The sequence below is a fragment of the Lynx rufus genome, unplaced genomic scaffold (assembly GCF_022079265.1).
Source record: "Lynx rufus isolate CCGP_SWC_20201006 ecotype Redwood Valley unplaced genomic scaffold, mLynRuf1.p SCAF_13, whole genome shotgun sequence".
Lineage (NCBI taxonomy): Eukaryota > Metazoa > Chordata > Mammalia > Carnivora > Felidae > Lynx > Lynx rufus.
In genome coordinates, this window is record NW_025814827.1 from 24,105,841 (window position 1) to 24,129,185 (window position 23,345).

At 35.9% G+C, this 23,345-nt stretch overlaps 1 protein-coding gene across 2 annotated transcripts in view; it reads left to right on the forward strand.

The window, feature by feature from the left end:
- The window catches only part of DMXL2 (Dmx like 2), a 157,920-nt gene that overhangs the window by 59,620 nt on the left and 74,955 nt on the right, over positions 1-23,345 (forward strand). For both annotated transcript variants that reach the window (XM_047075109.1, XM_047075110.1), the window contains exons 7-13: positions 6,213-6,391; positions 8,274-8,457; positions 11,801-11,975; positions 17,050-17,289; positions 17,798-18,069; positions 18,711-19,407; positions 19,749-19,870. In XM_047075109.1, coding sequence (XP_046931065.1) covers positions 6,213-6,391; positions 8,274-8,457; positions 11,801-11,975; positions 17,050-17,289; positions 17,798-18,069; positions 18,711-19,407; positions 19,749-19,870 — 1,869 coding nt within the window. The remainder of the gene's footprint in view (positions 1-6,212; positions 6,392-8,273; positions 8,458-11,800; positions 11,976-17,049; positions 17,290-17,797; positions 18,070-18,710; positions 19,408-19,748; positions 19,871-23,345) is intronic.

A 23,345-nucleotide genomic window follows, 5' to 3' on the forward strand; every position in this document is an offset into this window, starting at 1 on the left:
TTGAACTCTTAATTGGGCGTATTGCTTGTCTCTATTTTGTTTAGCTCTTTTGCTGTGTAATTTTGTCTTATTCTTTCATTTGGGACGTATTCTTCTGTCTTCTTATTTTCTCTAATTCTCTTGTGTTTGTTTCTTTGTATTAGGTAGGTCAGCTGTATCTCTTGGTCTTGATAGTGGTGGCCTTGTATATAGAACGGGTCCTATGGTACTTTGCAGTGCAGTCCCCTCTGATCACTAGAACCAGGTGCCCTGGGGTTTCCAGGGGCTTCCCGGTGTGGGCTGTGTGTACCCTCCTTTGTGGTTGAGCTATGACCTGTGTGGCTGTGCTAGGGGGTGTACTCATCCTGGGTGTATGCATTGAGCTAGGTGTGGTGGGCTGGGTGCTGCTTTGGAAGTGTGCCTGCTAGGGCTGGCTGGTTGGTTGGGGCAGGTTGTAGGAGTACTCTAGGCAGAGCATGCTGGCAGATGGAGTGTCAGGACTGGCTCTGGAAAGCTTCTGGCTATCTAGGATAGGGGAAAGCAAGAAAAAATGGTGCTGGCCAGCACTTTTGTTGACAGAGAATGCTCCTGCAAATCCCTGCCTCTCTGGCACACATTCTAAAATTAGTGTATCTTCTTCACATATATCTTAGGCTGTTTTCAATCTGCTTCTTTTATGCTGTGTCTTGAGCTGAGTTATTTGGCACACTGGCTCTGTAAGGGCAGAAACTCACTTTTCTATAGCCTCTGGCTATCTTGGAGTTAAGCCCAGCTGATTTTTAAAGCCATATATTATGGGGACTCACTTTCTCAGTGCAGGTCTCCAGGGCTGGAGGTGTCTAGTGTGGGGTCTGATCTCCTTGCTCCTCCTGTTTGTGGGTAGCCAGGCCAAGGGTTTGGTTCCCCGTCAAGTCTCTGCCCTTCCTACCCTTTTCAGTTTGATCATCTCTATGGTTAGCTGTGGAAGATGTGTTCTGCCAGTCTTCACGTTGTTTTCAGAGTGAATTGCAGTGCATATTGTTGACCTTGTTGTTTCTGTTAAAGGAGGTAAGGGTCAGGATCCTTGTACTCTACTATCTTTCCTACTTTACATAGCTTTATAGTAAGTTTTGAAATTGGGTAGTGTAAGTCCTCTAACTTTATTTTTCTTTAAAAATATTTTTGGTGAGCCTCTTCCGATTCTGTGTCTTTCTCTCTCTTTCTCTCTCTCTCTCTCTTTCTCTCTCTCTCTCTCTTTCTCTGCCCCTCCCCTGCTCACACTCTCAAATATAAATAAACATATTTTTGGTGGTATTATTTCTTTGATGTCATACAAATTTTAGAAGGCAGTCAGTTTCTACCAATAAGCCTGCTGTGATTTTGGTTATGTTCACATTGTATCTTTATGGATCGGTTTGGGAAGAATTGAATCAGTAACATTTGTTTTCCAGATCCATGAAGATGGTATGTTTCACTTTTTATTTAGGTCTTCTTTGTCTTAGCAGTATTTTGTAGTTTTTAGCATACATGTCTTACACATAATTTAAGTTTATCTTCCTAATGTAAAAGGCATTTAAACAAATTATATTTCCATTGATTGCTAACATGCAGAAAGAAAATTGCTGTTTGACTTTTGATCTTTAGTCTTAAGACCTTGATATCAGGCCTAAGTCTTTTCTTTTTCTTTCTTTCTTTTTTTTTTTTTTTGTAGATTCCTTAGGGTTTTGTGAAAAAAGACCATTTCACTTCTTCCTTTCTAATCTGTATGTTTTTTTCTATTTTTCTGTGAATATTTTCTATTTTTATGCTATTTCTATTTATTTTTTCCCTTGCTCAACTTATTGAGAGTACTAGGACCAACTTCTAGGAAAAGCATTCAGTCTTTCCCCATTATATATGTCATCAATTGTAGGTTTACTGTAGATGTACTTAATTAGGTTGAGGATATTCCCTTCTGTTCCTTCTATTCCTAGTTTGCAGAACAGCTTTTATTTCCCTCATGAATTAATGTTTACTTTTGTCAGTTTCTTTTTCTGTATATATTAAGATAATTATAGGAGTTGTGTTTTCTTTTTTTAAGATGGTAAATTACAGTGATTGATTTTTTAAAATATTTTTTTAATGTTTATTTATTTTTGACAGAGAGAGTGAGATCAAGTGCAAGCCGGGGAGGGACAGAGAGAGAGGGAGGCACAGAATCCCAAGCAGATTCCAGGCTCTGAGCTGTCAGCACAGAGCCTGATGTGGGGCTTGAACCCACAAACTGTGAGATCATGACCTGAGCTGAAGTCAGATGCTCATCTGACTGAGCCACCCAGGCACCCCAGAGATTGATTTTTAAATGTTAAATTCACTTTGCTCAGATAAATTCCACTTGATAATGATTTTTTTTTTAATATATTGCTGGATTGGGCTTGCTATATTCATGAAAGATAGTTCCTTAAAGTTGTCTTATGTCTTTGGTTTTGGTATCTGGGTAATAATACTGGTTTTATACAGTGAGACCTTTTTCTCAATTTTTTGCAACAATTTATATAGAACTGGTGCTATTTCTTCTCTAAATTTGGTAAAATTCATCAATGGGCCTAGAGTTTTGGTTGTAGTTTTAGGGTTTTTCTTTTGTTTCTGTTTTTGTTTTGGTGAAAGGTTCCAAATTTTTTTTTTCCAATATATGAAATTTATTGTCAAATTGGTTTCCATACAACACCCAGTGCTCATCCCAAAAGGTGCCCTCCTCAATACCCATCACCCACCCCCCCCCCCCCCCCCCACCTCTCATCAACCCTCAGTTTGTTCTCAGTTTTTAAGAGTCTCTTATGCTTTGGCTCTCTCCCACTCTAACCTCTTTTTTTTTTTTTTTTTTCCTTCCCCTCCTCCATGGGTTTCTGTTAAGTTTCTCAGGATCCACATAAGAGTGAAACCATATGGTATCTGTCTTTCTCTGTATGGCTTATTTCACTTAGCATCACACTCTCCAGTTCCATCCACGTTGCTACAAAAGGCCATATTTCGTTCTTTCTCATTGCCATGTAGTACTCCATTGTGTATATAAACCACAATTTCTTTATCCATTCATCAGTTGATGGACATTTAGGCTCTTTCCATAATTTGGCTATTGTTGAGAGTGCTGCCATAAACATTGGGGTACAAGTGCCCCTATGCATCAGTACTCCTGTATCCCTTGGGTAAATTCCTAGCAGTGCTATTGCTGGGTCATAGGGTAGGTCTATTTTTAATTTTCTGATGAACCTCCACACTGCTTTCCAGAGTAACAATGGAACAACAGAAAGACAAATAAAGAAACTGATCCCATTCACAATTGCACCAAGAAGCATAAAATACCTAGGAATAAATCTAACCAAAGATGTAAAAGATCTGTATGCTGAAAACTATAGAAAGCTTATGAAGGAAATTGAAGAAGATATAAAGAAATGGAAAGACATTCCCTGCTCATGGATTGGAAGAATAAATATTGTCAAAATGTCAATACTACCCAAAGCTATCTACACATTCAATGCAATCCCAATCAAAATTGCACCAGCATTCTTCTCGAAACTGGAACAACCAAATTTTGAATTAAACAATTTTAATTGATCCAGAGCTGTAGAGCTATTCAGGTTTTCTGTTTCTTTGTCCATTTTTGAAATTGTCATTCAAAAAATTTGTCCATTTAGACTAAATTATTGGATTTATTTGGAAAAATTGTTCATAGTATTCGCTCATTATTCTTTTAGTTTTTATAAGATCTGTAATCATGTCCCTCCTTTCATGATTGATAATGGTAATTTGTGTTTTTTTCTAAACATTTTTGATCACTCTAAATAGATTATTATCAGTTTTATTGATATTTTCAAAAAGTAGCTTTGGGTTCATTGATTTCACTAGCTTTTCTTTGTATTTAATTTCATTGATTTCCATTCTTTCTTACAATTACATTTATTTACTCGGGGTCCACTTTGTTCTTCTTTACATGATGCTTCAAGTAGAAGCTTAGACCATTGATTTGGGACCTTTCTCCTTTTCTGATACAAGCATTTAAAACAGTACATTTCCTTTTAAGCACTAATGTAGCGGCATCCCCCAAAATTTGATATTTTGCTATCCTTTTCATTCAGTTCAACATATTTAAAACATTTCTTTGTAATTTAAAAGTGTTTTGTTTAGTTTTCAAATATTTGGAAATTTTCTGGCTATCTTTCTGTTAATGATTTCTGATTCACTTTTGTGTGGTTTTAGTTTTAGGCAGTAATAGATGACAGTGGGGCTGCTCAATTTGAGTGAGGGCATGCTGGTGGGATGGGAGAAAGGGGCTAGAAGGCCACCTACTCATGGAGGCGCTCTGCCTTTCCTTTATGAATCCTGAGGGGGCTCTGAGGTGTCTCTGTGTTTGTTATGGTATGTGGCCTAAAACCACTGCTATAGATTATGTAGTACATTTGATCAGGTGAAAATGATGCTAAGTTGACAAAAGTACTTGGAGGAAAGCAATGAACGAGTACATTGTTCAGTGCTTGTCTCAGACTAAGCACTTAATGAGATTTGCTGTATCATTCAAATACTCAAATAAATGATACCTTAGTAGAAATATACAGGGGTGCCTGGGTGGCTCAGTCAGTTAAGTGTCCGAGCTGAAGTCAGTTAAGTGACCTTCAGCTCAGGTCATGATCTCGCGGTTTGCGACTTTGAGCCCCATGTTGGGCTCTGTGCTGACAGCTCAGAGCCTGGAGCCTGTTTCAGATTCTGTGTCTCCCTCTTTCTCTGCCCCTCCCCTCCTCACACTCTGTCTCTCTCTCTCTCTCTCAAAAATAAATAAAAATAAAAAATAAAATAAAAGAAATCTACATTATGCAGTATAAATTGAAATTGAGTGCCAAGATGGTAAAAAACCAGAAATGTTTGTCTAGTCCAGGTGATAGTATTTAGACCTATACACACTTTCCAGGAATACATAATTTCATTGTTTCTTAGGGTGAGATTTTTGCATGAACTGTATCATTTTATTATTTCCCTTACGGCTCTATTCACTATTGAGGATAAAACAGTATAAAGCAAACAGTTTCTGTTAAATAAGAAAATTATTTGGGCCTTTAACAAAATTCTTAGAGCTAAGTAAAATGGTAAAGTTAGTGCCTATTGTTACGCTTGTAAATATATTATTAAGTGGGCATAGAGGTGATTCCTAAATGCCTTCACTTCGTTTAGAGTGGGGATCAGAAAATTGTGGTATTTACATTTTTAAAGAGTTGTAAGAAAAAAAAAAAAGAAGAATCTGTACCAGAGGTTGTGTGGTCTGCAAAGCTTACTGTCTGGCCCAAGGGAAAGCTTGCTGATTCCTAACTTAGAGTCTAAGAAGCAGTTCTTATTTATTTATTTATTTATTTATTTATTTAAAATGTTTTTTATTTATTTTTGAGACAGAGAGAGACAGCATGAGCAGGGGAGGGGCAGAGAGAGAGGGAGACACAGAATCTGAAGCAGGCTCCAAGCTGTCAGCACAGAGCCAGATGTGGGGCTCGAACCCACAGACTGTGAGATCATGACCTGAGCTGAAGCCAGACGCTCAACCGGCTGAGCCACCCAGGCACCCCAAAGCAGTTCATATTTAAAAAGGATTGGTTTTGGGGCGCCTGGGTGGCGCAGTCGGTTAAGCGTCCGACTTCAGCCAGGTCACGATCTCGCGGTCCGTGAGTTCGAGCCCCACGTCGGGCTCTGGGCTGATGGCTCAGAGCCTGGAGCCTGTTTCGGATTCTGTGTCTCCCTCTCTCTCTGCCCCTCCCCCGTTCATGCTCTGTCTCTCTCTGTCCCAAAAATAAATAAATGTTGAAAAAAAAAAAAATTAAAAAAAAAAAAAAAAAAGGATTGGTTTTGCCCTTACAGATCTCTTCAAAAAGGAAAGGATGATAACAGTGACTGATGACATGGCATCGTTCTTATCCTTTCTTATCTTATCCAAGGGCATCTGGTTTCAGAATCTTCTCTACTGTGACTCCTGAATATTTAAATGAGGGAATTTGGCTTCAGTCTCTATTTGAAAACCACCCTTATGCAGAGGAGATTGATAATGAGCAAACTGCCCATTTATTTTTCAAGAGAAGTATTCTTTAGAGTAATCATTTTACATTTGAGTTTGTACTATATAAAGGTTACATGTTAATTTTTATAGGTAGGTTCATTTTTAAAGTTTCTTCAGATCACTTATGTTTTGAGTTTTATATATTCAGATTAATTTTATATTGACCTATATATTTTTGCAGGATGATTGTCTTTTGAAAGTGTGGTATCCTATGACTGGCTGGAAATCCTCAATTATACCTCAGGATCATCATGAGGTGAAAAGGAGACAGGCGTCTACCCAGTTTTCCTTTGTTTATTTGGCACATCCTCGAGCTGTGTCAGGTTTTTCATGGCGTAAAACTAGCAAGTATATGCCCAGGTTAGACAAATGCGTCCTATAACTTTGGTTTGTTTGCTTATGTATTTGTAAAAATAATGAAAACAAAGGTCTTTTTACTGCGCTGACTGGTGAAATTGAAGAGCATAGGCTCTGGGTGTTAACTGCCTGAATTCAAATCCTGTTGTTGTTATTTGCTTTGTGAGCTTTTGCCTAAATTTCTTAAGCTCTCTATACCTCAGTTTTCTTCTCTGTAGGTAATAGTACCTAACTCAGAGAGTGGTAGTGAGACTCAATGTGTTAGTGTATGTAAATATTGATTGAAAGTGTTTACACGTAGTATGTGCTTAGGCAGTGTTAGCTGATATTGTTAGTGGTAGCAGCAGTAGTAAAAGATTCCAGGAAGGAAATGTTTGCAGGTAACAGAAAAGCACACTTTGAAGAAAAATAAAACATGGTAGTAAACAGTCAGTAATACACATGGTAAGAAAGCATATCATACACAGTGAATAAAGTATCTAGGTTTTTCTTAGGGCCATGTACAGAGCCTTCTCAAAGAATTTAATATTATAAATTTTTGTCACTATTCAGCATCTCTGAAAAGTATTTAGAAAATTAAACAAACTGTAGAACAGCTCATACAAATGATTCCTGTATCATATATATAATTATAAAACAACTTGCTTAGAAATCTGTATTTATATTTGAAGGAAGGTTATTTCATCTGTGAACTGTTTACACCTGATGGGAAATATAGCACACATTATAGAGGTGTTCAGTGAATGGAGAATTCATACATTTTTTAAAAAATGTTTATTTTTGAGAGAGAGAGAGAGAGCGAGCATGAACAGGGGCAAGTCAGAGAGAGCAGGAGACACAGAATCTGAAGCAGGCTCCAGGCTCTGAGCAGTCAGCACAGAGCCCAATGCAGGGCTCGAACTGAAACTGTGAGATCATGACCTGATTTGAAGTTGGATGCTTAACTGACTGAGTCACCCAGGTGCCCCAAGAGAATTCGTACATTTTTGAAATCTAAATAAAAAGTTTATTCTGCTTATTTGCATCTATTGAAAACATTTGCAAAATACTTCCTTTGAGTCAGATTCTGTGTAAGCATGTTTTTTTAAAGGGAGAGTGATTTTTTTGTTATTTTATAATGAACAGTTAAGTCACTTTAGCTGCTTGATGCTGTAACATTTTTGGTTATTTTAACTTAATGGAAGTTGATTTATAGTTTGAAATTGTATTACCCTTGAAGTTTTATTTTGAAGATGCTCATTTGTTACCTGTTTATAATCTTTTAGATGGTAAGGATGATACAAGATGATATAAGTACTCCCATAAGCCATACAGTTCAATTACATTTAATGATGTTTTAATATGGTCATTCTGTAATTTTCAATGATTAGGTTTTCTCTTGCGTTTGTTTAGAAGATATTAATATTTCTGCAGAGCTCAGTTGTCAAGCAGCATGTGTATAATTGGGCATCAATATCTGTTTCCTTTGTCAAGACTGTTTCCTAGTTTTTATGGTGTTCCCATTCACAGTGTACTGTGTATGATTTCAAGCTCTTTGACCACTCTTGCTCCATACACTGTAATTTCTAAACAATTGGAAGCATACTATACTGTTATTTAGCTTAGCTGTTCAAGACATGATTTTATTGAGTTACGGTGTCAGGGATAGCTAGGTTCTTTGTATTTTATGGTAACTGCAGCCCTATATTCAGCCTTCCCCCTTGCAGGTATGAACAGGTAATAAATGGGATTGGGTAAGACTGTGAAATAGCCTGTGTAAATCCATTACCATTACTGGAAAAATAACTACTCTTGGTGCACTGATGCTATTTTTATTTGTGAAGAACCAAATATTAATAGCATTTAATCAGTGGCACTGATTTTGTTTCTTTCTCTTTGTCATTAGAGGTTCTGTCTGTAATGTGTTATTAACTTCATGCCATGATGGTGTCTGCCGACTCTGGGCAGAAACCTTATTACCAGAAGATTGTCTTTTGGGTGAGCAGATTTGTGAGACTACCACTTCTAGTGTTGCCAGCAACCTCACTCATGCTGGAAGACACAAAGATAGAATTCAGCATGCTCTTGAGGTACTGTATTATTTAAAATGGTAAATAAATTTTGAAGTTATGTGAGTTTAATGGGAATTTATAAGCTAAAATGAAGATAGTGCACATGGTACATGTAATGATGAAATTAATAATAAGTAATTCTCACTAATTTGTTTTATGCTTGTAAGACTGCTCATTTTATGCCACTTAAAAGCCCAATACAATAGTAATGATCTTAAACATGTAGTCCAGGTGAATAGTATAATTTTAATTTTTTAATTTTGCATGTCACATATGAAAATCTATTGGGATAAGCAGTTTTGATTAGTAAAACACATAAAGATCTGTGAAATTAGTTGTAATTAAAAAATGTTTTGCTTTTGTTTATGAGGATTAAAATTTACTTTTGTGTTATAATTAAAAATGCCTATTTGATTCTTAAGAATAAAGACGGTGAGATATTAAACACAAGTCAACTTTTGTATAATTGCTTTATAATTTTTATGGCTTAATATTAGGAAAGTGAAATAATTTTTCTAATTTTTAAATGCAACATATATGAAATAAAAGTGCTTCCTATAAAATTAGATTATTTATAATATAAACTTTGTGTCCATTATGACTAGGGAAAAAAGTGAGATAAACACATTTTTGAAAATTACCAGAAATTTATTAAAACAAACCTCGATTATTAACATTTTCTTACTTTTTGCATGTGTCTTTTTACTATACAAAGAATATGTGTTATTTTAAAATTAGAGAAAATGTGGAATTTCTAATCCAGTTACTCCAGTTATGTGTGTATGTGTATTTTTTTTGTATTTATAAGATTGAGATAATATTATACACTAAGGTTTTATAACTTGCTTTTTTATACTTAATGTGTTATAAGCATCTCTCTACATTACTAATTATGTTTTTACATTTTGTATTTACATGAACAGTTTCATGGTTGTGTAGCCAAAATGCTTTGCTGTTTTAGCAAGCAGAAATATTTTCTGGGGTTTGATAGACTGAGGATGTGCTTCTTAAAAGTTTTATATAAAGTAGGCTTCTTCTGATACTATCTGTGATTGGGCAGTATTTATACATTTTTTTCTTCCAAAATTCAAAACATAAATGAAATTAAAAGGTCAGAACAGTTAAAGTTGTATTTTGTTTTAATATTTATTGAAATTTAATTTAGTACTTAATTTACTGCATGTTTGTGGTCATTTATATATACCTATGTAACATTTTATCTTTAAATTACAGATGAACTTTTGGAGCCTAAGTGCTTTGAGACATCTTTGTATCTACCTCCATGTTACCTTATATATTGCTTTTCAGGTGTTAAATTGAATTACTAATTGCTACATAAAATAAAAGCAAAAATATAAACATATGTAATGAGTAATTTGACAAATTTTTGCAACCTTTTAGTAATGTTATTAATAGTTAAAAATTGTTTTTAACAGAAAAAGCTTAATTGTCTGATCCATAAGCTTACCTTGCTTTCTGACATCCTTTCATATGAAACTCCTAATTGCGAGGTCTATATAATTCTTTATATACTTAAATGATACATTTTGTTCCTAGGAGAAAATAATCAACCAGCCTTGCCAATATAATTTAAAATAATAAGATAGAGGACACACCATAGACCTGATACTGTTTTTCATGTGAAAAGGGGTAAGGGTTGTGGAAATTGAAAGGAAGGACCAGATATATTACTTTAATTCAGAAAGAATTGAGAGGACACCACATTTTGTTTAACTGTGTGGAACAAAGGAATAGAATTGGAAATTATTGTAAATCATGGTATTGGGGTTTGGGTAAGTGATAGGATAAGGAAGTACTGTGAATTGGGGTTATGGTGTAGAGATCTTTTCTTTTTAAAATAGTTCAGGGGCACCTGGGAGGCTTATTCAGTTAAGCGTCTGACTCTTGATTTCCGTTCAGGTCATGATACTGTGGTTCATGGGTTTGAGCCCCATATGGGGCTCTGCACAGGGAGGAGCCTGCTTGGGATTCTGTCTGTCTGTCTCTCTCTCTGCCCCTCCCCGGTTTGCACTCTCTCTCTCAAAATAAATAAAAATAAATTTTATTTTTTTTAAATGTTTTATTTATTTTTAAAAGAGAGCGTGCGATTGGGGGAGGGGCAGAGAGAGGGAGACAGAATCTGAAGCAGACTTCAGGCTCTGAGCTGTCAGCACAGAGCCTGACGTGGGGTTCGAACTCAAGAACTGCGAGATAATCACCTGAGCCAAAGTCTGATGCTTAACCTACTGAGCCACTTAGGTGCCCCTAAAAATAAACTTTGAAAAATAAAGTAAAATAAAATAGTTCAGATGATTGAGGATGCTAGTGGAGAATTTTTATCATATAGATACACCTCAATTTAAACAAATCCCATAGGTCAACACTTTTTGTGAGATATTTCCTGGCTACACCTACCTAAGTAAATTCTCCTTATTCTGTATTTTTGTACTCTATTTTTTTTCTTTATAATAGGGATTGTATATGATTTGCCTGTAACCGTGTAGTTAGTTGTAAGTGAGAATTTTAAGGAGAAATACTTTTCTTCCTGATAGGAAGATTCAGAATTTTTTTTTTTGTTTTGTTTTGACTAGTAAATTTTATCTCAGTAGTGGGATATCCTGAAAAACCTAGACTTGGGACTTCTAATCTTTTCTCTTTAAAAAATGTTTACTTATTTATTTTGAGAAAAGAGAGCGTGTGTGCTAGCAGAGGGAGGGGAAGAGGGAGAGGGAAACAGAGAATCCCAAGTAGGCTGTGTGCTGTCATTGTAGAGCCCGGTGCAGGGCTTGATCCCATGAACCATGAGATCATGACATTAGCCGAAATCACTAGTCGGCTGCTTAACTGAGCCACCCATGCACCCTGGGACTCCTGATCTTAATAGAAATTTCTATAGATAGGGGCGCCTGGGTGGCTCAGTCGGTTGAGCGACCAACTTTGGCTCAGGTCATGATCTCATGGTTTGTGAGTTTGAGCCCCACATCGGGCTCTGTGCTGACAGCTCAGAGCCTGGAGCCTGCTTCTGATTCTGTGTCTCCCTCTCTCTCTGCCCCTAACCCACTTTCATTCTGTCTCTGTCTTTCTCAAAAATAAATAAACACAAAAAAAAAATTAAAAAAAAAGAAATTTCTATAGATAATGAGTATTTTTGCCTTGTACTCTTGTATTCTGCCTTGTACTATAAAATTTACAAAAACTGGGGTGAATATATTAGAATTTTTTAGTTGAAGTTAAGAAAGTTTCCTTTAAAGTGTTCAGATTTTACAGAGAGGAAAATTATAAAATCCTTAATCAAAGATACTTTGATCAGCATTTATTAGACTTTTCAGAGTTGGATTTAGCAATTATTTTTCTATTTTAGACAATACACCATTTGAAAAATTTAAGAAAAGGACAGAGGAGGTCTTCTGTTCTTGTAACTCACACAGAATTAATGCCTGACCAGATGGCAACACATGAAGTTCAGAGACACATTTCCCACCATGCAAATGCACTGTGTCATTTCCACATTGCAGCAAGCATCAATCCTGCCACAGGTAAGTAATAGTAAAGCTTTATTTCCTATAAATATGCTGAAATGAGATAAATAAATAGAAAAGTGAGACTACTTTTAGAACTCCCATATTTTATGTTAATACTCCGTGTTTCCTTTAAAAATACTTCTTAATTCATTAGGAAGATAATATAAAGTGCCATTTCTTAAATTGAGACTAAGTGATTCTTAGGAAACAACTTCAAATAAGTATTTTTGGGACACCTCTGTTTGTCTAGTATATAGCAAGGGTTCTACATAAATTAGAGCTTTAGTTGAACCTGGGAGCACAAGTGGTAGCAGTGTAGTTGGAGTGATTTCCCTGCTTTTTATATTTTCACTATTAATCTTCTCAACTCTTCTTTGTAACTTAATCTAAATATATTTTTTACATAGTTTTCTTTATATTTCAGCATATCTTGTTTTCTGCTCCCATAGACTTTTTTCTCCTACACTAAGGAAAGATATTTTTTCTTCTAACCTCGGTATTTTCTTTTTGCCCATTTCCTGCTATGAGGTTGAGAAGTGTTTTTGAGGCAAGTTGTGTTGGCCAAAGCATGTTTGAAAACTTCTATTTAAGGGCATTATTTTCTTTGTGCATGAAAATCATATGAGAGGGCCCATAGATAATTTCATATTACATTGCTGGTAGAACTAACTACATTTGTATAAAGTTACAGACATATTTTATTGGAATGGAAATGGATATATTGCTTCCGAGTGCAGAATTTATTTTTTAAAAGTTTTTTTTTATGTTTATTTTTGAGAGAGAGAGACAGAGCGTGAACAGGGGAGGGGCAGAGAGAGAGAGGAATACACAGAATCTGAGGCTCCAGGCTCTGAGCTGTCAGCACAGAGCAAGACACGGGCCTCGAACCCATGGACAGTAAGATCATGGAAGTCAGACACTTAACGTTTAACTGCCTGAACCACCCAGGCGCCCTAGAGGAGTTTAAATGTCTGGTTATATAGACATGATATTTAGTAAACACAGTTCCAAAAAAGGTGATCTTTAGGACCCTCCCCCCTACATTGTAACAGTGGCTCTGCATATGTGGTGTCCAGTACAGTAGCCACTAGCCATGTGTAGCTCTTTAAGCACTTGAATTATGGTTAGCCCATATTTAGAGTTATGCTGTAAAATACATACTGGATTTCTAAGACTTAGTACAATAAAAGAATGTAAAATCTTTATTTCATATTGATTACCTGTTGAGATGATAATATTTTATGTATATTGGGTGAAATAAAATATTAAAATTGTTTATTTCTTTTACCTTTTATAATGCAGTTACTAAAATAAAAATTACCTATGTGCCTTGCATTTGTGGTTTGCATTATTTCTCTTGGATAGTGTTTTGCTAGCTGGTTAAACATTATTTTGCTTACTGATCTCACATCTTAATTGTATTCTAAGATCATCTTTATAATATTAACTTATTTTCAGAATGTTACTGGTTTTAGATATTTGTAAATTTTTAACCTTTTTAAAGGAAACTTATCTTGAATTATTGACTGTAGGGGCACCTGGGTGGCTCAGTTGGTTAAGCGGCCGACTTCAGCTCAGGTCTGATCTCACTGTTTGTGAGTTCAAGCCCTGCGTCGGGCTCTGTGCTGACAGCTTGGAGCCTGGAGCCCACTTTGGATTCTGCGTCTCCCTCTCTGTCTGACTGTCCCCCACTCGCACTCTGTGTCTCTCTCTCTCTCTCTCAAAAATAAACATTAAAACAATTTTTTTTGAATCATTGACTGTGATGAAGATCTGACTTCAAATAGAATGCAATTAGTGATGGTATGCAGTAAATTCAACACACATTAGAAAGGATGACTTTTTAACTGTATATACTACCCTAATCAAATGGAATAGGATCACAGAATTGTTCCTTGTGAGTAGGTATTCTCTCACATTGTTTGAGTGTAGGTACTGGATATGTTCTTGTAGCCCTTGGACCTTGTCTTTCAGCATCTTTATTAAATACTTTTCACCTTTTATCTAGTTTTATCCATTTTTACTTAGTACATACTCTTTTAAAAATCATTTTGTTAAAGTATTTAACACCATGCATTTACAGGTACTGTATGTAAATATAACACTTAGTTTCACCAAATTGATTACTAAATGCAAATAATTTTGTATTGGAGGACTCTTCCCCTTCTTCACCTTTCTTCATGATACTTTTTTTTTTTTTATTTTAAGTGTATTTATTTTGAGAGAGAGAGAGCGCTAGTGGGAGCAAGTGAGGGACAGAGAGAGATGGGGAGAGAGAGAATCCCAAGCCAGCTCCATGCTTTCAGTGCAAAGCCCAACCTAGGGCTCGATCCCACAAACCTTCAGATCATGACCTAAGCTGAAATCAAGGTCAGATGCTCAACTAACTGACTGAGCCACCCAGGCACCCTTCGGGAAACTTTTTGAATTTATTTTAAGGCTGGAAGCATAGTTCAGTGAATACCCATATACCCCATTAATATCTTGTATGCTTTTACTCTCCCCTTCTGCTATGGATGTGTATCTTTGCTTCCTCTTCCCTAATTTTTGGCTGAGCCATTTGAAAGTAAAGTTGTCACTGTCGTTATTCTTTATCCCGTAAATATTTTATGACATTACCTAAATGTTTCAAATGTGTCTTCTAATAGAGCACAATAGCTTGCAATAGGTGGCAGTGTTTTTTGGTTTTTGTTTTTTTTTCCTAATTGTTTATTTTAAATATATAGACATTTTTATTTGCAAAAAAAATGTGGCTTCTAATAGAAAGATTTTTCTCCATTACTACAATACTGTTATTACATGTAAGGAACATGGATAAGATTATATTTAATATATAGTTCATATTAAGGTACAGATTATTTTATGCATTTGATTGTCATTTCTTTTAAACTCTATTCTATAGTTCCTCTCAGTTGTCAAAAAACATCTCTTCTGTCACAAAGAAGTTATCTCTGTTATCTTTCATAGCATCTTGCAGTCTGAATATTTATGTTAAGGTTTAGGTGAAACATTTTTAGCAAGAAAACTACATAGGTACATAGGGGATGTGTTGTTTTATAGTATTCTAAATGTACAAGTCCTGTTTTATATGATTTATTTCATTTTTATCAGAAGACCAGGACTGTCATCCAGGAATTAGAAAAATAGAACAACCTGGAACTTTATTTAACATTGGTATTTATTAACAGGACTCTACCAGAATATCCTGTGCATTTTTACTTTTATTTTTATTTTTAAATTTAAATTTAATTTAATTTTCTTAGAGCATGGTGGGGGAGAAGGGCAGAGGAAGAGAGTGAATCTTAAAAAAATTTTTTTTTAACGTTTATTTATTTTTGAGAGAGAGTGTGAGCAGGAGAGGGGCACAGAGAGACACAGACACAGCATCTGAAGCAGGATCCAGGCTCTGAGCTGTCAGCACAGAGCCTGATGGAAGGCTCAAACTCAGGAACTGAGAGATCATGGTCTGAACTCAAGTCGGATGCTTAACTGACTGAGCCACCCAGGCGTCCTGAGAGAGAGTAAATCTTAAGTGGGCTCCATGTTCAGCATGGAGCCTGACATGGGGCTGGATCCCACCACCCTGGGGATCATGACCCTGGGATAATGACCTTAGCTGAAATCAAGAGTTTGACGCTCAACCCACTGAGCCACCCAGGTGCCTCACCCTGTGGATTTTTAGACTTTCATGTCTTTACAGGGGACAGTGTTTTGTGGGGTTTTTTTGTCGTTGTTTTGCTTTTTATAGAATCAATTATTTGCAATATGAATTGGGATTAAGGAGATTAATTTTTTAAGTTATACTATTTTACATGAACTAATCTATATTGTGAACTTCAGTTACTCCAAATAGAGGAAGCCTGCTGTACTTAGAAATTTGCTTGTCTTCCTTTTTTCTTCAGCATTATATTCTTCCAACTTTTTAGTTTCAAACATTTAGAAAAGTTGGAAGAATAGTACAGTGAATACTCATGTATTCTACATAGAACAATAACAGCTAACATTTTGCCCCAGTTGCTTTATTCTCTCAGTATATATATGTCGGAGGAGGGTGACATGTTGAGTGAAATTTTTCCTTAATCTTTTCGAAGTAAATTATGGCACATCACTCTTACATACTTCAGAAGGTATCTCCTAATAATAAGGAAATTCTCTCACATGATTACAATGTCATTACTATGCCTAAGAAAATTAGAAGTAATTCCATAATCTTTAATACCCAGTTCATATTTAAATTTAAATTTCTTTAGGGTTTTCTGGGTGGCTCAGTTGGTTAAGCGTCCCACCCTTGATTTTGGCTCATGTCATGATCTCATGGTTTGTTAGTTTGAGTCCCACATCGGGCTCTATGCTGACAGTGTGGAGCCTGCTTGGGATTCTCTCTCTCTGACTCTCTCTCTCTCTCTCTCTCTCTCTGCTGTTATCCCACTCGCATGTGAGCTCTATTTTTCTCTCAAAATAAATAAATAAACATTAAATAAATAAATTTAAATTCTCAGTTATTTCAGAAATGTCTTTTATGGCTGCTTTTCTGTTTTATTTTTTTGTTCCTCCATCCTGAAAGCAGGATTTAATAAAGGTTCATGCATTTGGTATATTTGATTTTTAAGTTAGTAATTTATTTTTTTTTTATTTTTTTTATTTTTAAAAAAATTTTTTTTTTCAACGTTTATTTATTTTTGGGACAGAGAGAGACAGAGCATGAACGGGGGAGGGGCAGAGAGAGAGGGAGACACAGAATCAGAAACAGGCTCCAGGCTCTGAGCCATCAGCCCAGAGCCTGACGCGGGGCTCGAACTCACGGACCGCGAGATCGTGACCTGGCTGAAGTCGGACGCTTAACCAACTGCACCACCCAGGCGCCCCAATTAAGTTAGTAATTTAATTCCGTTAGTAATTTAAGTCTATCCCATTAATTCTTAGCATTTACATTTACCATTAAATTCAATTAAAGTTTTTACAAATCCTACTAGAGTTGACTTGTTTAGCACCTTTTCTGTATAAGTATAGAATAGTCTTTATTAGTACTTGGTAATCTTTTTACAGACATTAAAAATTCATGTTGAAATCCTACCTTTTTTCCCCACAGATATTCCAAATGTCTTGGTTGGCACTGTATTTAACATTGATGATGGAAATGGGGGCTTTGTGGTTCATTGGTTAAACAACAAGGAGTTTCATTTTACATCATCTACTGAAATATTTATGCAGCAATTACGAAAACTTTCTGAGAAGCAGGTAGATCATGAAAGTGACGAAGGAGATAGAGAAGATGAGGAACGTTCACAGGAGGAAAGAGAGAGGGGTTTGCATATGAAACTAGACCATGGTTAGTATTCCATCTTCAGATTTTTCTTTTTGGCAAGTTAACAGCTTTGTGTGATACCACTTTTAGCTTATAATCCTTCCTTCCTGCTCTTCTTTTTTTACTTTTCTGTTCATTCCATTAATATTTACTGACTATCTGCTATCTAGCTCTGTATGCTTTGTTATACATATATTGCTTTGAGTAATGTAAACCGTTGGAAGCCATTTTCTTTTTTGGGGAACATGTTTTGCTAATGGTAATAATGATAGTATGAATGAAAATTTGATTTCTTTAAAAGTAAGAAATAATAGTAAATTTCAGTTAAGACTAGAAAATGTTTTCCTTCTTTGTTTTTTCTACCCCTGCCTCCCCCAGCCATAAATTGGAAAAAGAATTCGTAGTTTCTAAAGATAGTATGCTATGTTATACACAGCATACATAGTCGAGTATGTAGATGAATTTTTATAGTATTATTAGTATATGCTGATGATAAATTAGTGTGTTCTGATAAATTTATTTTCTGATTCAGAATTATCCCTGGATAGAGAATCTGAGGCAGGTACAGGATCATCAGAACATGAAGATGGAGAAAGAGAGGGAAGTCCTAGAACCTTTTCACGACCCAGTTTACCAATGCCACTGCCCACGGTCCTGCTTGATCGGAAGATTGAAATGCTGCTAACTGAATGGAATAAGAATCCTGACATGCTTTTTACTATACACCCTGTAGATGGTACCTTCCTAGTGTGGCATGTAAAGTATTTGGATGAATATAATCCTGGAATATTTAGACAAGTCCAGGTATATTTTACTGATGAAGCAATTATTACATTTCTTAAAAATAAAGATACTATTCAGATGAACCATCTTTTCAGAAATACTCAAAAGATTTGTTTTGAGAAGCAACTGAGAAGAGAATACTTGTTCTTGTCACCCAGGGGGTGATCAATGACCACAAATTTAATAAACCTGGTTAATTCAAAGTAAAGCGAATTGGGCTTTGAAATGTCATATGGACTATTTGAATATATATGTGTTGGGGTTTTTTTCCCCCTAGGAATTCACAATGTTTTGAATAAACTTAAGAAACTACCCTAAAAACGTGACTCAGGATGAGCACCCCTCCCCCCAGTTTTATTAACTAAATCTAGCTACCTTTTTCTGTTATCTTCCTGAACTTCATTTCTATTTAGAGTTGTGGTTGTGGTCATTCAGCTGTACAAGCAAGGCACTTGAACTTTTTTCTTCAGGCTTCTCTTAGGCTGTGAATAGAGATATGATATTACATAAATAGAGGCAAAGCATTAGACCATAAAGAGGTTGAAAATGATAGTTTTTGCTAGGAAACTGAGATTTGACATTTTGAAAATAGAAGTATTTTTGGAAGACTTTTTGAGAGGCGTAAAACTACTTACATTGAATCATATTATTGTGTTTTTCAGGTTTCTTTCTCTTCTCGGATTCCTGTAGCATTTCCGTCTGGTGATGCAAGCTCTCTTAGTAAAAATATCATGATGTATGCCTGTATAAATGCTACAAAAGATCCTCCCCACACCCTGTTACACCACGAGATGATGGCTGTAGGCAGTCCTCATGGATCACAACCATACTCTAGATCACACAGTACAAATATGAACATTTTAGCTCCCACAGTAATGATGGTCTCTAAACACATAGATGGTTCTTTAAATCAGTGGGCAGTCACTTTTGCAGATAAGTCTGCCTTTACCACTGTTCTGACTGTATCTCACAAATTTAGATACTGTGGCCATCGATTTCACCTCAATGACTTGGCATGTCATTCAGTTTTGCCGTTGTTACTGACGTCTTCACATCATAATGCTCTGCTGACTCCTGAGTTGGACTGTCAGTGGGACTCAGACAATAAGTTAAGTAGACTAATGGATCCCATAAGACATATAAAAGGTTCCTCAAAACAACCTCTTAGAAATGCAGCGACGCGTACATTTCATGACCCAAATGCAATATATAGTGAACTTATTCTGTGGCGTGTAGACCCAATAGGACCTTTGTCCTACACTGGAGGAGTATCAGAATTGGCTCGAATTAACTCTTTACATACATCAGCCTTCTCTAATGTTGCTTGGCTTCCGACTCTTATTCCCAGCTATTGTCTTGGTAAGTGTTCATTTTAATTGTGAAATTAATAAGAGCTTTTAAACTTTTTTTTAATATATAAAATGATTTACATTTGTCATTAGTAGAAGGATTTTTAGACTTATGTTTAGAATTTCCAGAAGTTTGTTCAAAAATTTGTTTTTAATTTTTTCCCCTCTCATCACCTATTTTCTATTGAATTCTTTTATTAATAATTTTATATCCATTAATTTTATCTGTTTAATTATGATTCTGGACTATGGTTCTGCCTAAAAAGAAAAGTGTGAATATAAGTTTCTCCTACTTCAGCCAAAGATAAAAATAAACCACACAATATAATGCAGAGCATTTACTTTCTTTAGGCACGTATTGCAATTCTGCAAGTGCTTGCTTTGTTGCTTCTGATGGCAAAAATTTGAGACTCTATCAAGCAGTGGTGGATGCAAGGAAATTATTGGATGAATTATCAGATCCTGAATCTTCAGTGAGTATTTCCTAATCTTCGTTAAAATACCTAGGCTGATAAGGAATTCTCTTTTTACTTTGTCTAGGACTTTTATTTGTTAGTTTGGGGGGTGAGCACATGTTCTAGGCTCTATGTGACAGATTTATGTGGTTTTTTTTCTTTTAATTTTTAAAACTTTATTTGGGAGGGAGAGAGCATGAGCAGGGGAGGGACAGAGAGAGAGGGAGAGAAAGAGGATCCCAGCAGGCTCTGCACCATCAGCATGGATCCTCACGCAGAGCTTGAACTCATGAACCTCGAGATCGTGACCTGAGCCAAAAACCGAGTCTGACACTTAACCGACTGAGCCACAAATTTACATGTTCTTAATTTGTATTCCAGGGTATATGCCTCAGTATCACACATCAATACATTTTTACATTTAAATAAATAAATGACTTTTTTTCCTGAGTTACCATGATTTCTGCTTGACATTTTTCACTCTCTAGTTTGGTTCTATTAATCTTTTCTTGCTCTAAGGCAGCTTTAGCAAGCTCTTTGTTTAGGCTGGAAAATTTGAACTTTTCTGAGCATTATTGACCATTTTGAAAAATTCTGTGGTTAGAATATGTTATCAGTGAGTGGCAGTATCTTATTCTGGTAATTCTGAACCAGAAGTCATGTATATTAGTTACTGTTCAGATTTGAATAGTGAATTTTCCATCTACCTATGAAAACATGCCTTTTATAAAACACTTTTCTAATAAAAATGTTTCCAGTATTGAAAACCAAAGTATTTTTGAGTATCTGCTATGTGTCCTTCAAAGTGTGGAGAATATAAAGTATAACTTTCTGTGTGTGGCTTTAAGAAGCTTTTAATTTAGCTGAGGAGGGAAATTATTAATAAAAGATTAAATAACAGTTTAAGACAGAAGTGGTGTCTGAGGGTGGTATGTAATTTATTCCCAAACAGATGGCACTAGAAATATTTCATAATCCGGAAGAGAGAGAGATCAGATTAGGGTAGGCATAGAAGTCTTTATTACAGTATTTAGGTTTGTTTTTAGTAGGTGGATAAAGTTTAGAAAGACAAATCCTTTGCCTTTTCCTGAGTGAGAGACTGGCCTGAAAGTATGCATACAGGAAAGTACATGTATAAGTAAGACTTCTTCCAGGAGCGATGAAAAAACCACTTAGACTGGAGCCAGAAGTTTGGCATTGAGGAAGTAGCATCTTCAAATCATGGATTTGGGAGATACTTTATAGGTCACTAGTCTAACCTGATGCTTCATTCTTATCCTTGACCACATTCCTGCCAATTTGTCGTCTGGCATCCTAGGTAGGGGGGAGTCTCAACTCTAAATGCAGCTCATGACACCCTTACTACTATACTGAAATTAAATTTGTATTCCTTAAATTCTGCTTGTTAGCCCTGGTTCCATTTAGAATAAGTCTAGTATTCTTTACATATGAGATCACTTCAGATATTTGAAGACAACTGTCTTATAACCTATGAAACTTTTTTCTTCAGGCCAAACCTGCTCCCCCTCCACCAATAAACTAACTCTGTTTTATATTTGACCCTGGTTACTCTTCTTAGCAGTTTTCAGTTTGTCTATATGCTGGGCATTGTGCAGCAGTATTATGACCCGTCTCATTAGATTCTATTTTGTTTTGGGCAGGCATGCCAGGTTCTTTGTATGTAATGGACTCATACTGAGCTGACTCTGAATTAAATATCCAAAAGTCTCTTCTTGCCAGTAAGCCGTCCTATATTTGTGCATTTGAGTTACGGCCCAAATGTAGGCCTATTTTCACTTTACATTTTCACCTTCTAGAGTCAGTCTTTCAGTATCGCTTTGAATCCAGATCTGTTTTTTGTTTTACTGCTTTATGACTTACGTCACCAATCTGTTTGATGAATGTTGTTTCCACATCTTTATCTGAGGCAGTTATAAAAAAAAATGTTGAACAAAATAGGACTGAAAAAGAGGCTAGTAGTGTACATGTGAAATCTTTTTCCATTTTTATTGTCTTAAATGTTTCTTTAGCTTCTCCCTGGGATTTCCATGAGGCAGCTTGTCATGTACTTGGCTGAAATAAATTACACCCTGTCTGCCAAATATTCTGCAGTCAAAAAGGAAGTCAAATTTGTGTGAGATGATTGTTTTAATGTATAAATAGGTTAATGTATGTACCCTGATGTCTGTTGGTGACTAAACCATTGTACTAAATAGACATCCAGCTCTTTAGTCTGCCTTTTTTTCCTTTTGGAAAATTGGAATATTTACCTCTTTCTAGTATTTTGGCTGTGTCATTTCCTCTGATTTTTCAGAGAATATCTTGAGTAGTTCATTGGTCTCATTTGAAAAATTTCCCACTAACCTGGACATTACTTTTCCAGAAAATATAATTTTATTTAGAGCATTTAGATACATTCTTGAAATTTCTTAACTTATCCTGGTCTTCTACTCTCCCTGCACCAATGTACATTTTTTTTCTTAAGCCTTCTATTTTTATTAATTTTTTAATGTTAAAAAGTAACACTTATTCATTGTAGAAAATTTTTGCTTTATTTTCAATTTTGTGCAAGCTAAATTCTTGAAATAGAAGACCAGAGACAAAGAAGGAATTAGGAGTTCTTTATTCTCTGAATTTTTGTTAACATTAAAGTATCAGCCTCTGGGGCGCCTGGGTGGCGCAGTCGGTTGAGCGTCCGACTTCAGCCAGGTCACGATCTCGCGGTCCGTGAGTTCGAGCCCCGCGTCAGGCTCTGGGCTGATGGCTCAGAGCCTGGAGTCTGTTTCCGATTCTGTGTCTCCTTCTCTCTCTGCCCCTCCCCCGTTCATGCTCTGTCTCTCTCTGTCCCAAAAATAAATAAATGTTGAAAAAAAAAATTAAAAAAAAAAAAAAAGTATCAGCCTCTGTTAATGAGCTCATCTTTTCCTGTTTTTTTTGTACTCTGAAAACAGTAATTTATTCAATTACTTACTTTTTTGAATACATTTTTAATTTTGGAATAGTCCTAGATTTACAAAAAAGTTGTACATGTAGTACAAAGTTCTCATATACATCACAACCAGTTTCCCCTATTGTTAACATCTTGTATTACCAGAATATATTTGTCACAACTAAGAAACCATCATTGGTATGATATGATCAGTTAAACTCTAGATTTTTTAAGATTTAACTGATTTTTCTGCTTATGTCCCATTTATGTTCTAAGATCTCACCCAGAGGGGCACTTGGGTGGCTCAGCTAATTGAGCTTCTAACTTCAGCTCAGGTCATGATCTCGCTGTTAGTGGGTTCAAGCCCTGCACTGGGCTCTGTGCTGACAGCTCAGAGCCTGGAGCCTGCTTCAGATTCTGTGTCTTCCTCTCTCTCTGCCCCTCCCCTGCTTGCATTCTGTTTCTCTCTCACTCTCTGAAAAAAAATAAATAAAACATTCCAAAAAAAAATTTTTTTTTTTTTTAATTTGAGATCTCACCCAGAAAACCACGTTATATTTAGTC